The sequence below is a fragment of the Oryctolagus cuniculus genome, chromosome 9 (assembly GCF_964237555.1).
Source record: "Oryctolagus cuniculus chromosome 9, mOryCun1.1, whole genome shotgun sequence".
In the NCBI taxonomy this organism is placed as follows: Eukaryota; Metazoa; Chordata; class Mammalia; order Lagomorpha; family Leporidae; genus Oryctolagus; species Oryctolagus cuniculus.
The window spans coordinates 60855627-60874733 of NC_091440.1; the positions used below are offsets into that span (position 1 = coordinate 60855627).

Sequence of the window (19107 nt, forward strand, 5' to 3'; positions counted from 1 at the left end):
TAACTGATAGAATCAAAAAGGGAGAGAACGATCCATCATGGGAAGCGGGATACACAGCAGACTCATAGAATGGCAGATGTCCTCTGGCCTCAGAATCAGCCCTTAAGGCATTCGGATATGGCTGAAGAGCCCATGAGAGTATCTTAGGCATGGAAAGCCAAGATACTCTGGAAAAAAAAAAAAAAGAAGACGACCTAAATAAAAGATCTCTTTGAGTGAGATCCCAGTGGAAAGAACAGGGCCATCAAAGAAGGAGGTACCTTTCTCTGAAGGGAGGAGAGAACTTCCACTTTGACTATGACCCTGTCGGAATAAGATCAAAGTCGGCGAACTCAAAAGGCTTCCATAGCCTTGGCAACTCATGACTAGAGCCTAGGGAGATTACTGATGCCATAAACAAGAGTGTCAAATTGTTAAGTCAACAACAGGAGTCACTGTGTACCTACTTCTCATGTGGGATCTAGAGTCCTTAATGTGTTGTCCAATGTGAAGTAATGCTATAACTAGTACTCAAACAGTATTTTACACTTTGTGTTTCTGTGTGGGTGGAAACTGATGAAATCTTTACTTAATATATACTAAATCAATCTTCTGTATATAAAGAAAATTGAAAATGAATCTTGATGTGAATGGAATGGGAGAGGGAGCAGGAGATGGGAAGGGTGCTAGTGGGAGGGAAATTATGGGGGGGGGAAGCCACTGTAATCCATAAGCTGTACTTTGGAAATTTATATTTACTAAATTAAAAAAAAAAGTTCTTGATGTTCATGGAGTTTATATACTGGCATATGGAGATAACAAATTATAAGTGTAAATATTAGAAAATATGTTTTTTGAAGACAGAAGATAAGCCTAGTATGGTACAGCAGAAGAGGTAAGTAGGGAAGGTCAGACAAGCATCACTGAGAAGGTAATGGCTGAGCTAATATAGACATCTTGGGGAGCAGCAAGTCCAGGGAGCAGGCGCACCCAACGCAATTGCCCTAGGCAAGCACACCCGCATGTGGATGGAAGAGGTAAGGAGAGCAGAGTGGCCGGGATGAATGATTGATGCAGGTTTTTTAAAAAATACACATTTTCCAAAATCTTTTTGAGGACTCTTCATACACATGGATTCTAAATTTTTTCCTCATCACAATAAACTTATCTTTCAATTCCATTTCCCATAAACTCTCTGAAGAACTCTCGTACTGCTTTAGAAGTATGAGAAGACTTCTTAAAGACGTCTGATGATTAACCTTACTTGGGGGCCTCTCCAATCATTGTGAACCAGTCCCCTCAGAACAGGCTTCCACCCACATAGTTAGGGGATGTGACAAAACAAATGCTAAAGATCATTTCTTACTTTGTGTTTTACTCCAGGGAGTCCTTAACAACAAAGGAGAGTGCATTTGCTTAATAAAAAAGGTGCTGGCATCAGACAGACTTGGATGTGAAGCTGAGCTCCACCACAGTGAACATAGGAAAAAGTGAATCTTTCTGATTGACGATCAGATCGTTCACCTTCTCTAAAACAGGAATAACAGTTACTCCCACAGGATGGTTATGATGGCAGGACAGCACAAGAAAAGCATTCAGTGATAGTCATGATAACCTCACAAGGCTTGTATTATTGTTAGCTGTTATTATTATAGTTACTGTTTTTACCTAAGGTACCGAAGAAATCGTTGCCTAAGAAAGGAAATCCAGGTCTGTTGGCAAGAACAATCATTCTGAAGTCTGGATGAATCACTACAACATTTTCTCTTCCATTTACATTGGCAGAATCTGAAAAATAACATGTCTATTTATTCTTAATTGACATTTAATCATTCTTCAGAATGTTAAGTTATAACCCTTAATATAACAAAAGTAGTCACACTACTCAATTATAAGAGCTCTAAGATAACTGTGATAAACTTGGTTGTAGAAAAACTAACTTCTTTGAGAAAGGTTACTCAAGAATAGAATACTGATAAAGCCCATTCTGCATTGTATAAGAGTTCGCATATTTATGGAAATTCAACATATATCAAAAAAGCAAACTTGTCCAAAAGTTATCTTTCATTACTTAAACCTGGCTTTGATATTATTTCTCTAAAAAATAAAAACAAAATTGCCAATAAGAGATAAAAAACATCCAAGGTATAACATAAATATTCTTTCATATTCATCAAGTCAGCAATTGTATCCCTATATATAGATCCTGCCCCTGTCTAGCTAAGGAGCAGTTCCTGTTTACATCATGCACCCTGCAACCTAAGTACCTAAAAAAGGTATCAAAAACCTAGTTAATTCAGCATTGTCTTATTTCCAATCAAGGAACTTTTACCACAGTTATTAAAATAAGTGATCTCAAAATGACTAGAGCTTTCTCTGTGCCTATGTTTAAGGCATTAAAGAAATTGAATCCTGCAATCGACTGGGTAGTATACATTCCAGATAGAACAGCTAGGTTAGACAACAATTTGACAGAGTAAAATCTTTATTTTTATTATGGTTATTTTAAGAAGAACTATTTGCCATCTAGGTTTATTTAAACTGCAGCCTTTGGCTGTCCATCTTTAAACAAGATAGCTGTGAAACACCTGGAGTTTTATTTGAGATGAGTCTGTAAGAATCTACACTCATAATGTTTTTATGATACCAAAAAATAACCTTCAACAGGCCACATATTCACATCCTAATACAACCAACAGTTATAATATTTGGTCTTTATTAATTTCAGTGGTGGTAAATAACAAGGGATAGTCACGCCATAACTGTGAGCAATTCTTCCTTTCCATTTTGCTGCTCTCATAATGCCTGCTGAGAGTCGGCATGACCTTTTTAAGGGATAGTATTCAGGATAATGCAAATTCTCATTTTCTCATAAAGTCCTGGGGAAAGTGAAACATTAGATGACTTTTATTAGTACTGAGTTCAGGCTCAGAAATGGCAATCTCGTAATGATGTCAAAGGAGAAGACTTTTGTGATGATGCATTTGTACCTTTTTAATGGGGTCTTCTTTACATGCTTTCTTTGGATAATAAAGATATTAGTTATTAGCCTCAACTTGTTTGGTTACCACACTGTTGGCTACATATTTGGAACACCTAGAAATAGATTTTCAAATCTTTTTCAGGACACAAAAAACTGAAATTGCAAACTACAAAATCTTCTCACACTGCATTAGACAAACTCGATTTTTCCTTGTAGGTTAAATACACTGATAAGATTCATCTATCTTTATTTTTTCCTTATAACAATAAAAGGGTAGGTAGGGACAATTCAAAACAGAAGATAACTTATTTCTCAGAAGTGTGTGTGTAATATATAAATAGATGTATGTATTCACACACAAATTATATATGTATCTATAAAATATACATAAACTATATATGTAAATAAAAGGTCCAAAAATTTTTTTTTATTTATACCAACCTAACAATAAAATAGGTGCTAATACTGCGGGCAATAGAAATATCCCTGAGTTAAAAAAAAAAAAAAAAAAAAAAAAAAAACCTCCAGATAACAAAGAAGGAAAATAAATCACACACAAATAATTGAGAGAACAGTATATGGATTGCATATTGCTATTCTCAGAGTTGAAAAATATGGAGCTGATTTCTCCAATGACTACTACTGACATTTTCAGAATTTCTCTGGCTACAAAAAGTAAACTGACATAGCTAGATTTAGATGTATCAATTTTTATAAGTGATTGGCAAGAAAGACAATTTAAGTTATATCAAGCTTTCACTTTCAGCCTACTAAGCGTATGATTTGATATGAGCGATGTAAAAATTGCATGCATTAAAGGAAACATTGTTTATTTATACTCACTTGCAACAATGCGTCTTCCATCTGCTAGAATCATTTCTCCATTTTCTACCAGAGTTTTTAAAATACAAGTGACATTTGTTGGGGCTTTATCTGCCTCATCTACTACCAGAATATGACCCATCTTTACTGCTTTAACCTTTGGAGACAGAAAGTTTATTATAGACAAAAAAATGAAAGCATTCATTATTAAAACTTCATCAGTTGCTGCATCGAATTTATAACAGCTGGTCTTATTTAAATTACGGATACTCTATCACACACCCAAAGAGGCTTGAAACATAATTAATGGACCTTTACCAGAAGTTTCACACAGTTATTAAATGAACTGCTCTATACTTTTTTCTCTCACTTTAGTAATGGTTACTCCTATGATAGTGATGCCCAATTACCCAACAGCAGTTCATGCCCTACAGTTGGGAAGATTTAAAATAACTAAAACAAACAGAGAAATTAAAGTGCATTGTGTCCCCATCACAGATATCAGAATATTGTATTTGATATAGCTCTTTAAACTGTCTACAATTTTATGAGATCAGGATGTATGGTGCTGAAGAGGTGGGCATTCAAGAGGAAGAGAATCAAAGGTCAAACTCAAGAGACCCTAGGACACACATGAGGGAAAAGTGAATATGAGCAGTTCCTGCTGGCTGAAACAGAGGAAGTAAATATGAGAAAAGAGAGAAGAGATAAAAATGAGTCTCTACAACTAAGGGCTTCATTGTCAGACCAAGAAATATGAGGACACCCAAAACATGCATCAAAAGTTCATAGTATAAAAGACTATGCATGGATTTCAGATCTTTTTGAATCAAAATAAATTTTTAAGTCTTTTTTTTTTTTTTTTTAACAGGCAGAGTGGACAGTGAGAGAGAGAGAGAGACAGAGAGAAAAGGTCTTCCTTTTCCATTGGTTCACCCCCCAATGGCCGCTGCGGCCAGTGCGCTGCGGCCGGCGCATTGTGCTGATCCAAAGCCAGGAGCCAGGTGCTTCTCCTGGTCTCCCATGCGGGGGCATGGCCCAAGCACTTGGACCAGCCTCCACTGCACTCCCAGGCCATAGCAGAGAGCTGGACTGGAAGAGGAGCAACCGGGACAGAATCTGGCGCCCCGACCAGGACTAGAACCTGGGGTGCCAGCACCGCAGGCAGAGGATGAGACTATTGAGCTGCGGTGACGGCCTCAAAATTATTTTTTTAATTCAATTTTCTACAAATCTTTTGAAGTATCCTCCCATGTACCTTCTCTGCTTAGGTAATTTCATAATTTTGAGTTCAGACATGATGGTAATGAAGCCCGGAGTTACCATTTAAGATATTTAATGGGGCAGTAATATGCAGAGTGGACAAAAAGAGAATTAGTATAATAATTTGGTTTAAAAGTAGTTTGGGGACCAGTGTTTAGTGTGACAGTTAAGATAACACTTGGGAGACGTGGATCCCATTTCAGAGTGTCTGGGGTCAAGCTCAGCTCTTCTTCTTACTCTTCTTTTATTTCTTTCTATTTTTTTTAAAGATTTCATTTATTTATTTGAGAGGTTGACTTAGTGAGAGAGAGAGAGAGAGAAAGGGGAATAGACAGAGAGAAAGATCTTCCAACAACTGGTTCACTCCCCAAATGGCCGCAGCTGGGCCAATCCAAAGCCAGGAGCCAGGAGCTTCTTCCAGGTCTCCCATATGGGTGCAGGAGCCCAAGGAATTGAGCCATCTTCTACTGCTTTCCAAGGCCATAGTAGAGAGCTGGATTGGAAGTGGGGACAGCCGGGACTCGAACCAGTACCCATATGAGATGCTGGTCGGAGGCAGAGGCTTTACCAGCTATGTCACAGTGCCAATTCTCCCTCTCCCCGGTTCTGCTTCTATTGCCAGCTTTTCTTGTAGCAGGCGATGCTCCCACTGACGTGGGAAACCTGGCCTAGCATTGGCAATTGCAGGCATTTGGGGAGTGAGCTAGAATTGCGAACTCTCTGCCTGTCTTTTTCTCTCTTTCAATATCTCTTTACTTTTCAAATAAATAAATACAAATAAAACTGTTTTCTACAAGTATTACTTAATTTCAAACTCTACACATTTGGAAATAAGGAAAAAAATTCTAGAACAGAAAAAAGATCAATAGAGGATTTCTGTCATTCCCTAAATTTCTCACTCTGAAAAGAGAGCAGAATAAGAAAATATGTGATTTTCTCAATAATTTGCATTTAAATCTTCACCCCTAAAATGATACGCATTTGTTAGACTAAAATATATTCAAATTTAGAGGAGATTTTGTCTCCTACCCCCACCCCACAAAAGCTGAAATACGACTATCATTCAAAAAATACACTTGAAAATATTCATATTACTGGATTACTAACCAAAGGTGAGTCTTCATACACAATAAGTCCATCTTTAACAGAAGGCTGAAGAGTAAGAGTTTGTACTGTGGTGTCCCTAGAGTAAAAGCAACACATTTTATAGTCAGTGAGGAAATAAACTGATGTTCTGTTTAATGAAAATTCTAACACAAGAGCACTGTTCAATAAATTTCTGTTCATAAAGCATATTAAACATTCAGGTCCAATCCATTAATCTGCCATCTCTAGATGTGCAAACCAGATCATCTCAGGTCACTTACAACAACAAAGAGTTGCTTTCTAGGACTTGGAACATTTCAGCTGGGATAGGGAAATCCATTTTAGTTTCTTAAATCTACCTTCTAGTATTTACCTGACCCTCTTTTAGATCAGGATCTTCAAAAGTATTAATAGTGGGCCAAGCTGATGTTAGCAGCCTCTGTGTGCATGCATAGCAGTTGGGATGAGATGCCTAATTGGCAGAACTGGTGGCAGTGGCGGGCAGGCAGCAACATTTGGCCAGTGGCTCTTATGTGCACATGTGATCCAGAGATTCTAGCAGAGGGAAAGGTCCACAGTTCCCACTGACTTTGAGCCTGGCAGGGAGGTGGCTGGGCAGCCAGGTGGGACAGAGGGGCACCTGAAGCCGCCCAGGTCAAGACACCTAGGTGGAGCTGTTTCAGGGAACATCAGGCTGGCAGGGTGAAGGGAAACCTCTGGAACTGGCGACTGTGGAATCCTTGTGTGCTGAGACCCCGGGAACTCGGTGGTTAAATGAGAAGGTGCAGGGTGTAGCTAGGTATTGAGATCTACCACGTCCAACTTGTATGTTACCCTGGATACTGACACCCGCCCCCCCCAGCACTGACCAGAGCTCCCTGGCCACACCCACCACACATCTCTTGGTATTCAATGCACAGACATTCCACTAAGCCACAGAAGCATAGCTCAAAGATAAAAGCTTTCAGAGTAAAAACAATCAACTCCACCAATGCCTAAAAACAAATTCAGAAATTCAAGAAACAATAAGGAAGACAACACGGCCCCCCACCCCCTCAATGAACACAACATTTCAATATTAGAGTTGTGAACATGGAGAGACTGAGGAAAGGCTGGAAATGAAATTCAAAAAATTAACCATATGATTACTCAAAAGCAATCAGAAGCAAATCCACGAACTAAAAAAACCCATACAGGATATGAATGAAAGTTTTTCCCATGAAATTGATATTTCAAAGAGAAATCAAAAGGAAATGTTAGAAATGAAGGCTTCAAAAGATCAAATAAAAAATGCAGTGGATAGCCTTAACAGCGGCCTTGGTGAGGAAGAAAAAAGAATATCCGAACTAAAAGATAAATCAGGAAATCTTAAATTCAGACAAAACAAACAAACAAACAAAACCAAGAAGAAAATAGAAAACTTAAAATGGTGTTGGAGATTTATGGAATACTATCAAATGACCCAACATTCTGGTCTTAAGAGTTCCTGAAGGTGTGGAAAGAACGAATGGACTAGAAGGCCTATTTAGTGAAATAATTAGGGAAAACATCCCCAATTTGGAGAAAGAAATGGACAAGCAAGTACAAAAAGCACATAGAACTCCTAATAGGAACAGAAAAGATCTTTGACATGGCACATAGTAGTCAAACTTTCCACAGTAAAACATAAAGAAAATATTCTAAAATGTGCATGAGAAAAATGTCAAGGGGCCAGTGCTGTGGCGTAGCAGGTAAAGCCGTAGTCTGTAGTGCCGGCATCCCATGTCAGCGCTAGTTCAAGTCTCGGCTGCTCTACTTCCTATCCGGCTCTCTGCTACAGCCTGGGAAAACAGTGGAAGATGGTCCAAGTGCATGGGCCCCTGCACCTGTGTGGGAGACCTGGAAAAAGCTCCTGGCTCTTGGCTTTGGATTGGTGCAGCTCTGGCTGTTGCGGCCAATTAGGGGTTGAACCAGTGAATGGAAGACCTCTCTCTCGCTCTCTCTGCCTTTCCTTCCCTCTCTGTGTAACTCTTTCAAATACCTAAATAAATCTTTAAAAAAAAATCAGTTACTCTCAGAAGATCTCCAATTAGACTCACAGCTGACTTCTCAGCAAAAACCTTAGAAGCTAGAAGGGAATGGTGAAATATAGTCCACGTTTTAAAAGAAAAAAACTGTTAACCCAGAATACTGTACCCTGCAAAACTCTTTATGAATGAAGGTGAAATAAAGAGCTTCCAAAACAAACAGAAATTGAAAGAATTTGTCACCACTCATCCAGTCTTACAAAAGATGCATAAGAATATATGCTACACACAGAAACATAGAAATAGCCATCATCATGAAAGAATGAGAAGGCAGAAAATCCTTCAGTAGAAGTATAAAAGAAATTCAAAGTAAACAATAGAAAAATTTATGGAAAAATGGCAGGGGCAAGTAGTAACTTATCAATAGTCACCTTGAATGGAAATGGCCTCAACTGTTTAGTTACAGATACAGTTTAGTTTAGATACAGACAGGCTGAATGGATTAAAAAACAAGGCCTATCTATTTGGTGCCCACAAGAAACACATCTCACCAACAAAGACACATGCAGACTGAAAGTGAAAGCATGGAAAAAGATAGTCCACATTAACAGAAACCAAAAAAGAGCTGGTGTTATCATCCTAATATCCAACAACATAAACTTTAGCATAAAAATGTTATAATAGACCAAGAAGGACACTATGTATGATTAATGGATCAATTCAACAGGAAGATGTGAATATAATAAATGTATAAGCACCTAGTAATGGAGTGCTTGGCTATTAAAAGAAATGTCAATGGATCTAAAGGGAGACATAGACTCCAATACAATAGTAACGGGAATTCAATACCCACTTTCAGCAATGGACAGATCAACTAGACAGAAAATTAGCAAGGAAACAACAGATCATTGACACTGTAATCCAAATGGACCTAATGGATATCTACAGAAACTTTCACCCAAAAGTGGCAGAATACACATTCTTCTCATCGGTGCATGGAACTTTCTCTAGGATTGATCACACTCTAGGCCATAAAGCAAGTCTCAGCAAATTCAAAAAGACTGAAATCATACCATGCATCTTCTCTGACCTCAATGGAATACAGCTAGAAATCAGCAACTCAAGAATCTCTAGATCATATGTAAGCCCAATGGTCCTGAATGAACAGAAGAAATCAAAAGAAGAATAAAAAATTGGGGGAAAGAAATAAAGATGACAATACATAATATCGAAACATATGGGATACAGCAAAAGCAGTGTTAAGAGGGAAGTTTATAGCAATCAGTGCCTACATGAAGAAATTGAAAAGGTATCAAGTAAATGAGCTATCAATGCATCTCAAGGACCTAGAAAAACAACAGCAAAAAAACTCAAAATTAGTAGGAGGGAAAAATAATTAAAATTAGAGAATAAACAAAATTGAAGCCAAAAAAATTACAAAAAAAAATCAGTGAAATGAAAAGCTGGTTTTATTTTTTTTAAAAAAATAAATAAAATTGATACACCATTGGCACAGCCAAAATAAAGAAGGAAAAGACCCAAATCTATAAAATCAAAGATGAAAAAGAAAATGTAACAATAGATAACACAGAAATAAACAGAATCATCAGAAATTACTACAAAGAGCAGAATGCCAACAACTTGGAAAACCTAGAAGAAATGGATAAATTCCTAGAACAAATAATCTACCAAAATTGAGCCATGAAGACATAGAAAACCTAAACAGACCTATTATCAAGACAGAAATTGAATCAGTTATAAAGACCTTTCCAATAAAGAAAAGCCTAGGACTGGATGACTTCACTGCTGAATTCTACCAGATATTGAAAGAAGAACTAATTGGGTCAGCACTGTGGCGCAGCGGGTTAAAGCCTCAGCTTGTCATGCCAGCATCCCATATTAGTGCTGATTCAGGTCTCAGTTACTCCACTTTTTTTTTTTTTTTTTTTTTTTTTTGGACAGGCAGAATTAGTGAGAGAGACAGAGACAGAGAGAAAGGTCTTCCTTTTTCTGTTGGTTCACCCCCCAGTGGCCGCTGAGGGCCAGTGCACCCCACTGATCCGAAGCCAGGAGCCAGGTGCTTCCCCTGGTCTCCCATGCTGGTACAGGGCCCAAGCACTTGGGCCATCATCCACTGCACTCCCGGGCCATAGCAGAGAGCTGGACTGGAAGAGGAGCAACCAGGACAGAATCTGGCACCCCGACAGGGACTAGAACCTGGGGTGCTGGTGCCGCAGATGGAGGATTAGCCTATTGAGCCGTGGCGCTGGCCCCTGACTACCATTCTATGACTGATCAAGAGACTAATAGTTAAAAACCTTAGCAGGCCTTATTCACGATATGCAGAAAAAAAAAAAAAGTGCTGCAATTTAGATACCTCTGCAATTTTTCCACAGTGCCACAGGTTAATAATATGTGAAGCCCTACATTTCTAAGAATATAATTCTTGCTCAGTTGTTTCAGGCGAGCTCAATACTTTGTAATTTTAAAGGGCCCAACATTTTTTTTTCAATAACAGACTAGCTTCTTTTTCCTATAATTACAGATGTAATTTCTTTTTTCTGTCAAACTTAAGGTACCAAATATGATGCAATAAATTGTTTTGAAAAACAGAAACAAAAAAATACAGCATTCTTTCGTGATGAAAACCTTAAGCAAATTGAGTAAAGAAGGAACATTCCTCAACATAATCAAGGCAATTTATGACAAACCCACAGCCAGCATCCTATTGAATGGAGAAAAGCTGGAAGCATTTCCCCTAAGATCCAGAACCAGACAAGGATGTCCACTCAAACATTTGCTATTTAAGAAGCTCCAGAAATCAATCCTTGCATCTAAAACCAACTTATTTTGATAAAGGAGCTAAAATCAATCCCTAGAGCAATGACAGTTTCTTTAACAAATGGTGCTGGAGAAACTGGATCTCTATGTGCTGAAGTATGAAACTAGGTCCCTACTATACACCTTACATGAAAATCCACTCAAAATGGAGCAAAGACCTAAACCTGTAACCAGATACCATCAGATCATTGGAGAACACTGGGGAAACTTTGCAAGGCACTGACATAGGCAATGGTGTCTTAAAAAAGACCCCAGAAGCACAGGTGATCAAAGCCAAAATTGACAACTGGATTACATCAATCTGAGAAGCTTCTGCACTGCAAAAGTAACACTCAGGAAAGTGACAAGGCAACTGACAGAATTGGAGAAAATATTTGCAAACTACACAACTGATAAGTGCTTAACATCCAGAATCTATAAAGAGCTCAAGAAATTCAACAACAACAAAACAAACAATCCAGTTCAGGGGCAAAGGACTTGAACAAGCATTTTTAAAAAGAGGAAAATCAAAATGGCCAACAGACGCTCAAGAATATGCTCAGGGCCAGTGCTGTGATGCAGTGGGCTAAAGCCCTGGTCTGAAGCGCTGGCATCCCATATGAGCAACGGTTCTAGTTCCAGCTGCTGCTCTTCCGATCCAGCCCTCTGTTATGGTCTGGGAAAGCAGTAGAAGATGGCCCAAGTCCTTGGGCCCCTGCACCCACGTGGGAGACCTGGAAGAAGCTCCTGGGTCCTGGCTTCAGATTGGTACAGCTCCGGCCATTGCAGCCATCTAGGGAGTGAATCAGCAGATGGAAGACCTCTCTCTCTGTCTCTACCTCTCTGTATAACTCTTTCAAATAAATAAAATAAATCTTTAAAAAAAAAGAACATGCTCAGTATCACTAGCCATCGGGGAAATGTAAATCAAAATAATGGTGAGGTTTCACCTCACTCCAGTTAGAATGGCTCCCATACAGAAATCAACAAATGACAAATGCTGGTGAGGATGTGTGGAAAAAGGTACCCTGGTCCACTGTTGGTGTTAATGTAAAGTGGTGCAGCCACTGTAGAAGACAGTATGGGCATAGCTCAGAAATTTGAATATAGACCTACCATATGATCCAGTCATCCCACTCCTGGGAATTTACCCAAGCCAAAAGAATTCAACAATGAAAGTTATCTATACTTCCATGTTCATTGCAGCACACTTCACAATAGCTAAGATGTCCATCAACTTTTAACTGGATAAAGAAACTACTGTATATGTACATGTATTGTATATGTACACATATATTGTATATGTACACTACAGAGTACTACTCATCCATAAAAAAAAATGAAGTCCTGTCTTTTGCAACAAGATGGTTGCATCTGGAAACCATTATACTTATTGAAATTATCTAGTCCTGAAAAGACATAATATTTTTTCCTGATCTGAGGTAGCTAATAGAGTACCTGAAATGTAATGTATTGGAGTGAAGTGGACATTTTGAGAATCGATGATTGTTTATAGCCTTTGTCTCTTCTATTGAGGAACTGTGTTTTTTATTTTTTCTTTGTTTTCTCCTCATACTATTTGTTTAACTATTTTAATTAGAGTAGGGTCACCTATACTATCATTAAGTATACTGAAAATAGATCATTCATATAAATAGGATTAAGTGTCTGGTAATAATAATAGATAGGATTAAAAAGGAGTGAATGCTCCAACATGGGAAGCAGTCCATACAGTAGACTCATAGAATGACAATCGCTTTAAGAAACACTCCAACCTCAGAATCAGCCCCTAAGGCATTCTGCTCTGGCTGAAAAGCCCATGAGAGTATTTTAGGCATGGAAAGCCAAGACACTGTGGTAAAAAACGTCCCACATGAAGGATCGTGGCAGGTGAGACTTTGTCGCTCCCCCTCTTCGCAGAGGAATGACACAGGACCCTGCGCTGTTCTTTCGTCTGCTCGGCCCTTCCCAGGTTTGCTGCTGGTTCTTCCCGGGTTGGCTACCGTCCCTTCCACCTCTGTGGAAGGGCGGTTCCCCCTGCCACTTTCCCCACTTCCGCGGGGGAGTGGCACACTGCCGGCCGGCTCTCTCGGGGGCTGCTCAGATGTTCCTCAGGTGTTCCTTCAGATAGATGTTCCTGGTGCATGTTGTCTCTCTCCTCCTTTATAGTCCTCTTCCACCAATCCCAACTCTGCTACCCACAACGCCGAGTACGCTGCTCTCCTCCAATCAGGAGCAGGTCCTGCTGTTTATTGGTTGAACTGGAGGCAGCTGTGTAGAAGCTGTTTCCTCCTCTCCCAGCGCCATATTGTGGGAGAGCAGATGCATAGAATAAGTCTTAATTCCAGTAACTTAGTCTAGTCCGAGTTGCTCCCCACAAGACCTCAGTGGAAAGAAGTAGTCATCAAAGAGGTTCCTTTCTCCAGAGGAAGGAGAGAACTTTTACTTTGTTTATGGCCTTGTCTAAATACTGATGGAGTTTGTGAATTCAAAGGCTTCCATAGCCTTGGCAGCTCATGTTAGGAGGCTTGGGTGATCATACATAAAAGTGCTAATTGTTAAAATTAACAACAGGATTCACTGTGCACTAACTTCCCATGAAGGACCTCTGTCTCCTCAAAGAGGAGATATGATATTATATTTAACAATAAAACTTGTTCTCAAGAATTTATTTTATTTTAGTGTATTAAGTGGACGATATTCTTATGTCCCATAAGTTTTAGTTATGCCTAAATGTCTCATTCCATTGCATGTTTTCTTAGATGCTTTCTTAATTAATGATAAAACTTGTTCTCAAGGACTTATTTTCTTTTAATGTATTAAATTGAGGTCTAATGTCTCAAAAAATAAAAAGAAAATAGATCATTGCAAAAATAAAGATGAGAACATGATAGGGAGGGAGAGGGAGGGCTGGAGCATGGGCAGGAGGGAGGGTAAGGGGGGAAGTGCCACTATGTTCCTGAATCTCTATATATGAAATACATGAAACTTGTATAACTTAAAAAAAAAAAATCTCATGGCCAGTTTGATCATGTCAATTGGAAAATTAAAACTACTTTTAAAATATGAGTAGCAGGTTTCTTTAGAAGAGTCCTAAGATTTTTTTTTTTTTTTTGACAGGTAGAGTGGACAGTGAGAGAGAGACAGAGAGAAAGGTCTTCCTTTTGCCGTTGGTTCATCCTCCAATGGCCGCCGCAGCTGGCGCGCTGCGGCCGGCGCACCGCGCTGATCCAATGGTAGGAGCCAGGTACTTATCCTAGTCTCCCATGGGGTGCAGGGCCCAAGTACTTGGGCCATCCTCCACTGCACTCCCTGGCCACAGCAGAGAGCTGGCCTGGAAGAGGGGCAACCGGGACAGAATTCGGTGCCCCGACCGGGACTAGAACCCGGTGTGCTGGCGCCGCAAGGTGGAGGATTAGCCTAATGAGCTGCGGCGCCAGCCCTAAGATGTCTTTTCAAACTACCTTTCTATTTTTTCATAGTAAAATGTAAGGCTGCCATTGTATTTGCGTACCTAAAAGAGTAAGACTACTTAAGAGGTGAACTTTAGACCTTAGTGTTATACTTGTGACATTGACACCCAAATGCCAAATTTTATGACAATTTGTTAAGATTACAAAATGTAACATAAGGAACAATGTATACTTTTAAAAGCTCTCAATGTAAAGCTTTTACCAAAATCTTGCCAAATATCTTCTCATTCTCCATGTTAGAACTAAACTATGTCTTACTGTGAACAGTCCTTCTGCTTCTAGATGAAGTTGTGGTAGTGATGTAATTTCCCAATAGTGATAAAGAATACAGTCATTATTTTAACAACAATAACAACAACATACTTATTTAATTCTAGGACTGAATTAATAAAACCCAAAAAGTTAGGTTGCCTTTTCCCAGTTTAATATGTATTAAAAAAATGTTTCCTTAATGTAATAGTGCAAAAAAATCATCAGAAAATTGGCATAGAAGATCTTGACAATATTTCATGTTGTTAATGGAATACTGCCCAGAAATTGAAAAGCAGAATGATTGTATTGGTATGCTTTCACAGCCCCATAAGTAAATCACTGTTGAACGGTCAAAAAAAGAAGTAATTGTTCACTGGGATCCTGAGAAATAATGTACAATATGGTTTATAATGCAATAAATATTTCTCCAAAAATAAATGTAACTTAATGTCAAAAAAAAGATTACAAAATGTGTATTTTTTTTTTCAAAAAAAGCAACAAATGCAACATGTAAATAAAACATAAAGCAAACGAGGTACCATGAAAATTTTTTTGTTGTTTGTTTTAGCAAAACATCTTCAATCATAATCAGCTAATTGTTTGAAAAGAAAGTCATAGGGTAGTGGAAAGAAGGCTTTTGAGTCAGATCAGTCAGGATGCAAAGTCTTGTTCTTGTCACTGACCAATTTGTGGTTCTTAGTCATGTGGTCTTAGGTAAGCACTACAGCTCATCCAGAAGAATGACTGCTAGAATGCTTGGAAAGTACCTAGCAGATATTAGGAGTATAATTACATGTCCATTCTAACTACTGTTATCGTTACTGTGTTGTTGCAACTGAAGTTTCTTGTCCATGTAATTTTTTTAAAGATTTGCTTATTTATTATTTGCAAGGCAGAGTTAGAGAGAGGCAGAGGCAGAGAGAGATCTTCCATCTGCTGGATCACTCCCCAAATGGCAGCAATGGCTGGAGCTGCGCTAATCCGAAGTCAGGAGCCAAAAGCTTCTTCCGGGTCTCCCACGTGGGTGCAGGGGCCCCAGGACTTGGGCCATCTTCTGCTGCTTTCCCAGGCCAAAGCGGAGAGTGGGATCAGAAGTGGAGTACTCGGGACTAGATCCAGCATCCACATGGGATGCCAGCACTGCAGGCGGTGATTTTATCCACCACACCACAGCACTAGCCTCATTTGTCCCTGAGATTTCAACCTTCTCTTTAGGTTTCAGCACAGACAGTAGAATTTACTGGACTACCCTGCCTGACCCTTTCTCTTCCAGCTTGTGTGCTCTTGCTCTATGTGTTCTTTGAGCCCTGGATTTCTCCTATTTCATCCTTGACACATTGCATTGTAATGACGTTTTAATTCCTATTTTTTGTGGGGCTGTGGCGCAGTGGGTTAAAGCCCCAGCCTGTAGCGCTGGCATTCCATATGGGCGCTTGTTTGTGTCCAGGCTGCTCTTTTTTCGATCCAGCTCCCTGCTAAGGGCCTGAGAAAGCAGTAGAAACATGGCTCAAGTGCTTGGGCCCCTGCACACATGTGGGAGACTGGAAAGAAGCTCCTGGCTTTCGATTGGCAGAGCTCCGGCCATTGCAGTGATTTGGGGAGTGAACCAGCAGATGGAAGACCTCTCTCTGTCTCTGTACCTCTCTGTCTCTGTAACACTTTCAAATAAATAAAATGAATCTTTTTAAAAAATACCCATCTTTCTGTACAAAGTATCAGATCTAAAAGCATCAAAGATATCTACGTTGTCACTCATTCTGTCCCAAGCATCTAGGAGATGTCTGGCTTATGGGAGGAATTCAATAAGTATTTGTTGAAGTCAACAAAAATTACTAAAAGGCAAAATATCAATATGATGGCTTGTGATTCATGACATAGCATGTGGACTTCTCCACTTATACTGATGGAACTCTTTTGGAACAGAAAATCTGGAACACACTCTTGTAAATAAACTGATTTATATTAAGGACAGATTGTTACAGGGAAGAATGATCATACTCATCTGCAAGTCCGTTTTAGAACATATATATTCATGTCAAGAGTATTCTTGAGGTTGACGAGTCAAGGGCCTGACTTTTATATCCATCATTTATTTCAACTGAGTTGAATTTGGACTATTGCAGCAAGTAACTACTTCTAATTCTTCTTCTTCTTTTTTTTTTTTTTTTTTTTTTTGATAGGCAGAGTTAGACAGAAAGAGTGACAGGGAGAGTCTTCCTTCCGTTGGTTCACCCCCCAAATGGCTGCCACAGCTGGTGCTGCACTGATCCGAAGCCAGGAACCAGGTGCTTCCTCCTGGTCTCCCATGTGGTGCAGGGCCCAAGCACCTGGGCCATCTTCCACTCTCTTCCTGGGCCACAGCAAAGCACTGGACTGGAACAGGAGCAACCGGGACAGAATCCGGTGCCCCAACTTGGACTAGAACCCAGGGTGCTGGTGTTGCATGTGGAGGATTAGCCAAGTGATCCGCGGCGCCGGCCGCAGCAAGTAACTTCTGCATCAGAGTCTTCACTTACCAGGGCTCCAGCAGATATGTTGGCAATATAATTAGTAACATTTAAAAATTCTAGTCTGCCTTATTGGTCTCCAACTTGAAAGGCTTCTCCTTCTAACCTAACCAAGCAGTGATTATATATATAATATACAGATTCTATATACACACATAATGTGTGTGTGTGTGTGTGTACATACAAATTTAATTCCCTTGGAGTATGGCCTATTGTCATTCCAGACCTATATTCCAAGCCCCCAACCCTATGATTCTTGATCGGGGGGCACCTGTCACATCGCCTACTGCTTCCTACATCCCAGGCACTACATATTAAAAGTTACTCTTTTATCTTCACCAAGAATCAAATTAAAGCTGTACCTAAAAATAAACCCTGTGGGATGTTAAGTAAAAATATATTGTGACAATTCATTGATGCTTATGAACTTCTAGAATGGATAAAAAATGTTTCTTACTCAACATTATGATCTATAGTCATATATACATTTTCTGTATTCATGGGTCTTACAAAGCAGCATAGGAAATACTTTATACTTTTTTTTTTGCTAATAAATTGACTTTTAAGGTTTAGAATAAATCAAGAACAGAGCTTAATTAACCTCACTTAAATTCACTATTAATATTCTAGCAACGAAAAAGGGGTGTGTTGAGGAAGGGAAGAAAGGCATGTTCACACAGATTTTTATAGCAATATAACGAATTTCTCACCTCAGCTCTCACATACTTTATGGGCAACAACATGACACCTTCCAGCACAAAAAGGAAAAAGAAGCTCTTGCATCGGTGTCAGCAGAAAGGAAACTCAGTTGATACCTTAATAATTATAGTACTTCTTAACAGATTAAAACCAGTAAATTTAAACTGAGTTCTCGTTTTAAAAAAAAAAGCAAATAAATTTCCCTCTAACACTTGAATTCTGATTCACAACTTGACAAATGAGATTTCTCCAGATGTTTGTGCTGGAAATAAAAACTATAACTTGGAGGGAAAAAGCGCAAGTTGGCTAATATCTAAGAGAGACAAAAAGAATAAATACAAACAGAAAACATGGCTTTCAGTGGAGTAGTCGTTGGAGAGGAATTTATAGGACAACAGTGATTTTGCCCTATTCTTATTATTGATCCTTTCATCTTGTGCAGCTAAAGAAAAGCAAAGGTTAGTAAAATATGTAAAATGATATGGAGTTTAAAAAACCAGTTAGCTTGTATTTCAGGATTTCAGGGAGGTACTCTAATTATATAAGAGTAGAAAACAATCCACACTACCCACTGCATAGCGCTCACAAAGAAAGGAGGCTGATTTCCAAGACAGTCTATAATATCATAAACTTAATCTTTTTTTTTTTTTTTTTTTTGACAGGCAGAGTGGACAGTGAGAGAGAGACAGAGAGAAAGGTCTTCCTTTGCCATTGGCTCACCCTCCAATGGCCGCTGCAGCTGGTGCGCTGTGACGGGCGCACCGCGCTGATCCGAAGGCAGGAGCCAGGTGCTTCTCCTGGTCTCCCATGGGATGCAGGGCCCAAGCACTTGGGCCATCCTCCACTGTACTCCTGGGCCACAGCAGAGAGCTGGCCTGGAAGAGGGGCAACCGGGACAGAATCCGGTGCCCCGACCGGGACTAGAACCCGGTGTGCCAGCGCCACAAGGCGGAGGATTAGCCTAGTGAGCCGCGGCGCCGGCCCATAAACTTAATCTTAATAAGTGAAAATTGACGGCTGTTGTCACAGGTAGCATATGAACTGACTCTAAAAGAAGAAAAGACAAGACAATATAATGATTGTTGCTCAGAGAGTGTTTGATTAAAATCATTGTTCTGTATTTATGGGTGTTTTAGATGAAAGACTATTAATTCTCCACACAAATAAGCAATGACTCCAGGAGAACATTTCGCTACAATTTTAATTCTATTTTGGCT

The 19107-nt window shown here is 39.4% G+C and overlaps 1 protein-coding gene across 2 annotated transcripts in view; it reads right to left on the bottom strand.

Annotated features, from left to right (window-relative positions):
• Positions 1-19107, bottom strand: part of VWA8 (von Willebrand factor A domain containing 8) — a 407530-nt gene that overhangs the window by 155288 nt on the left and 233135 nt on the right. For both annotated transcript variants that reach the window (XM_008260014.4, XM_051850641.2), the window contains 3 exons: positions 6155-6230; positions 3806-3941; positions 1648-1767 (listed from right to left, as the gene is read on the bottom strand). In XM_008260014.4, coding sequence (XP_008258236.2) covers positions 1648-1767; positions 3806-3941; positions 6155-6230 — 332 coding nt within the window. The remainder of the gene's footprint in view (positions 1-1647; positions 1768-3805; positions 3942-6154; positions 6231-19107) is intronic.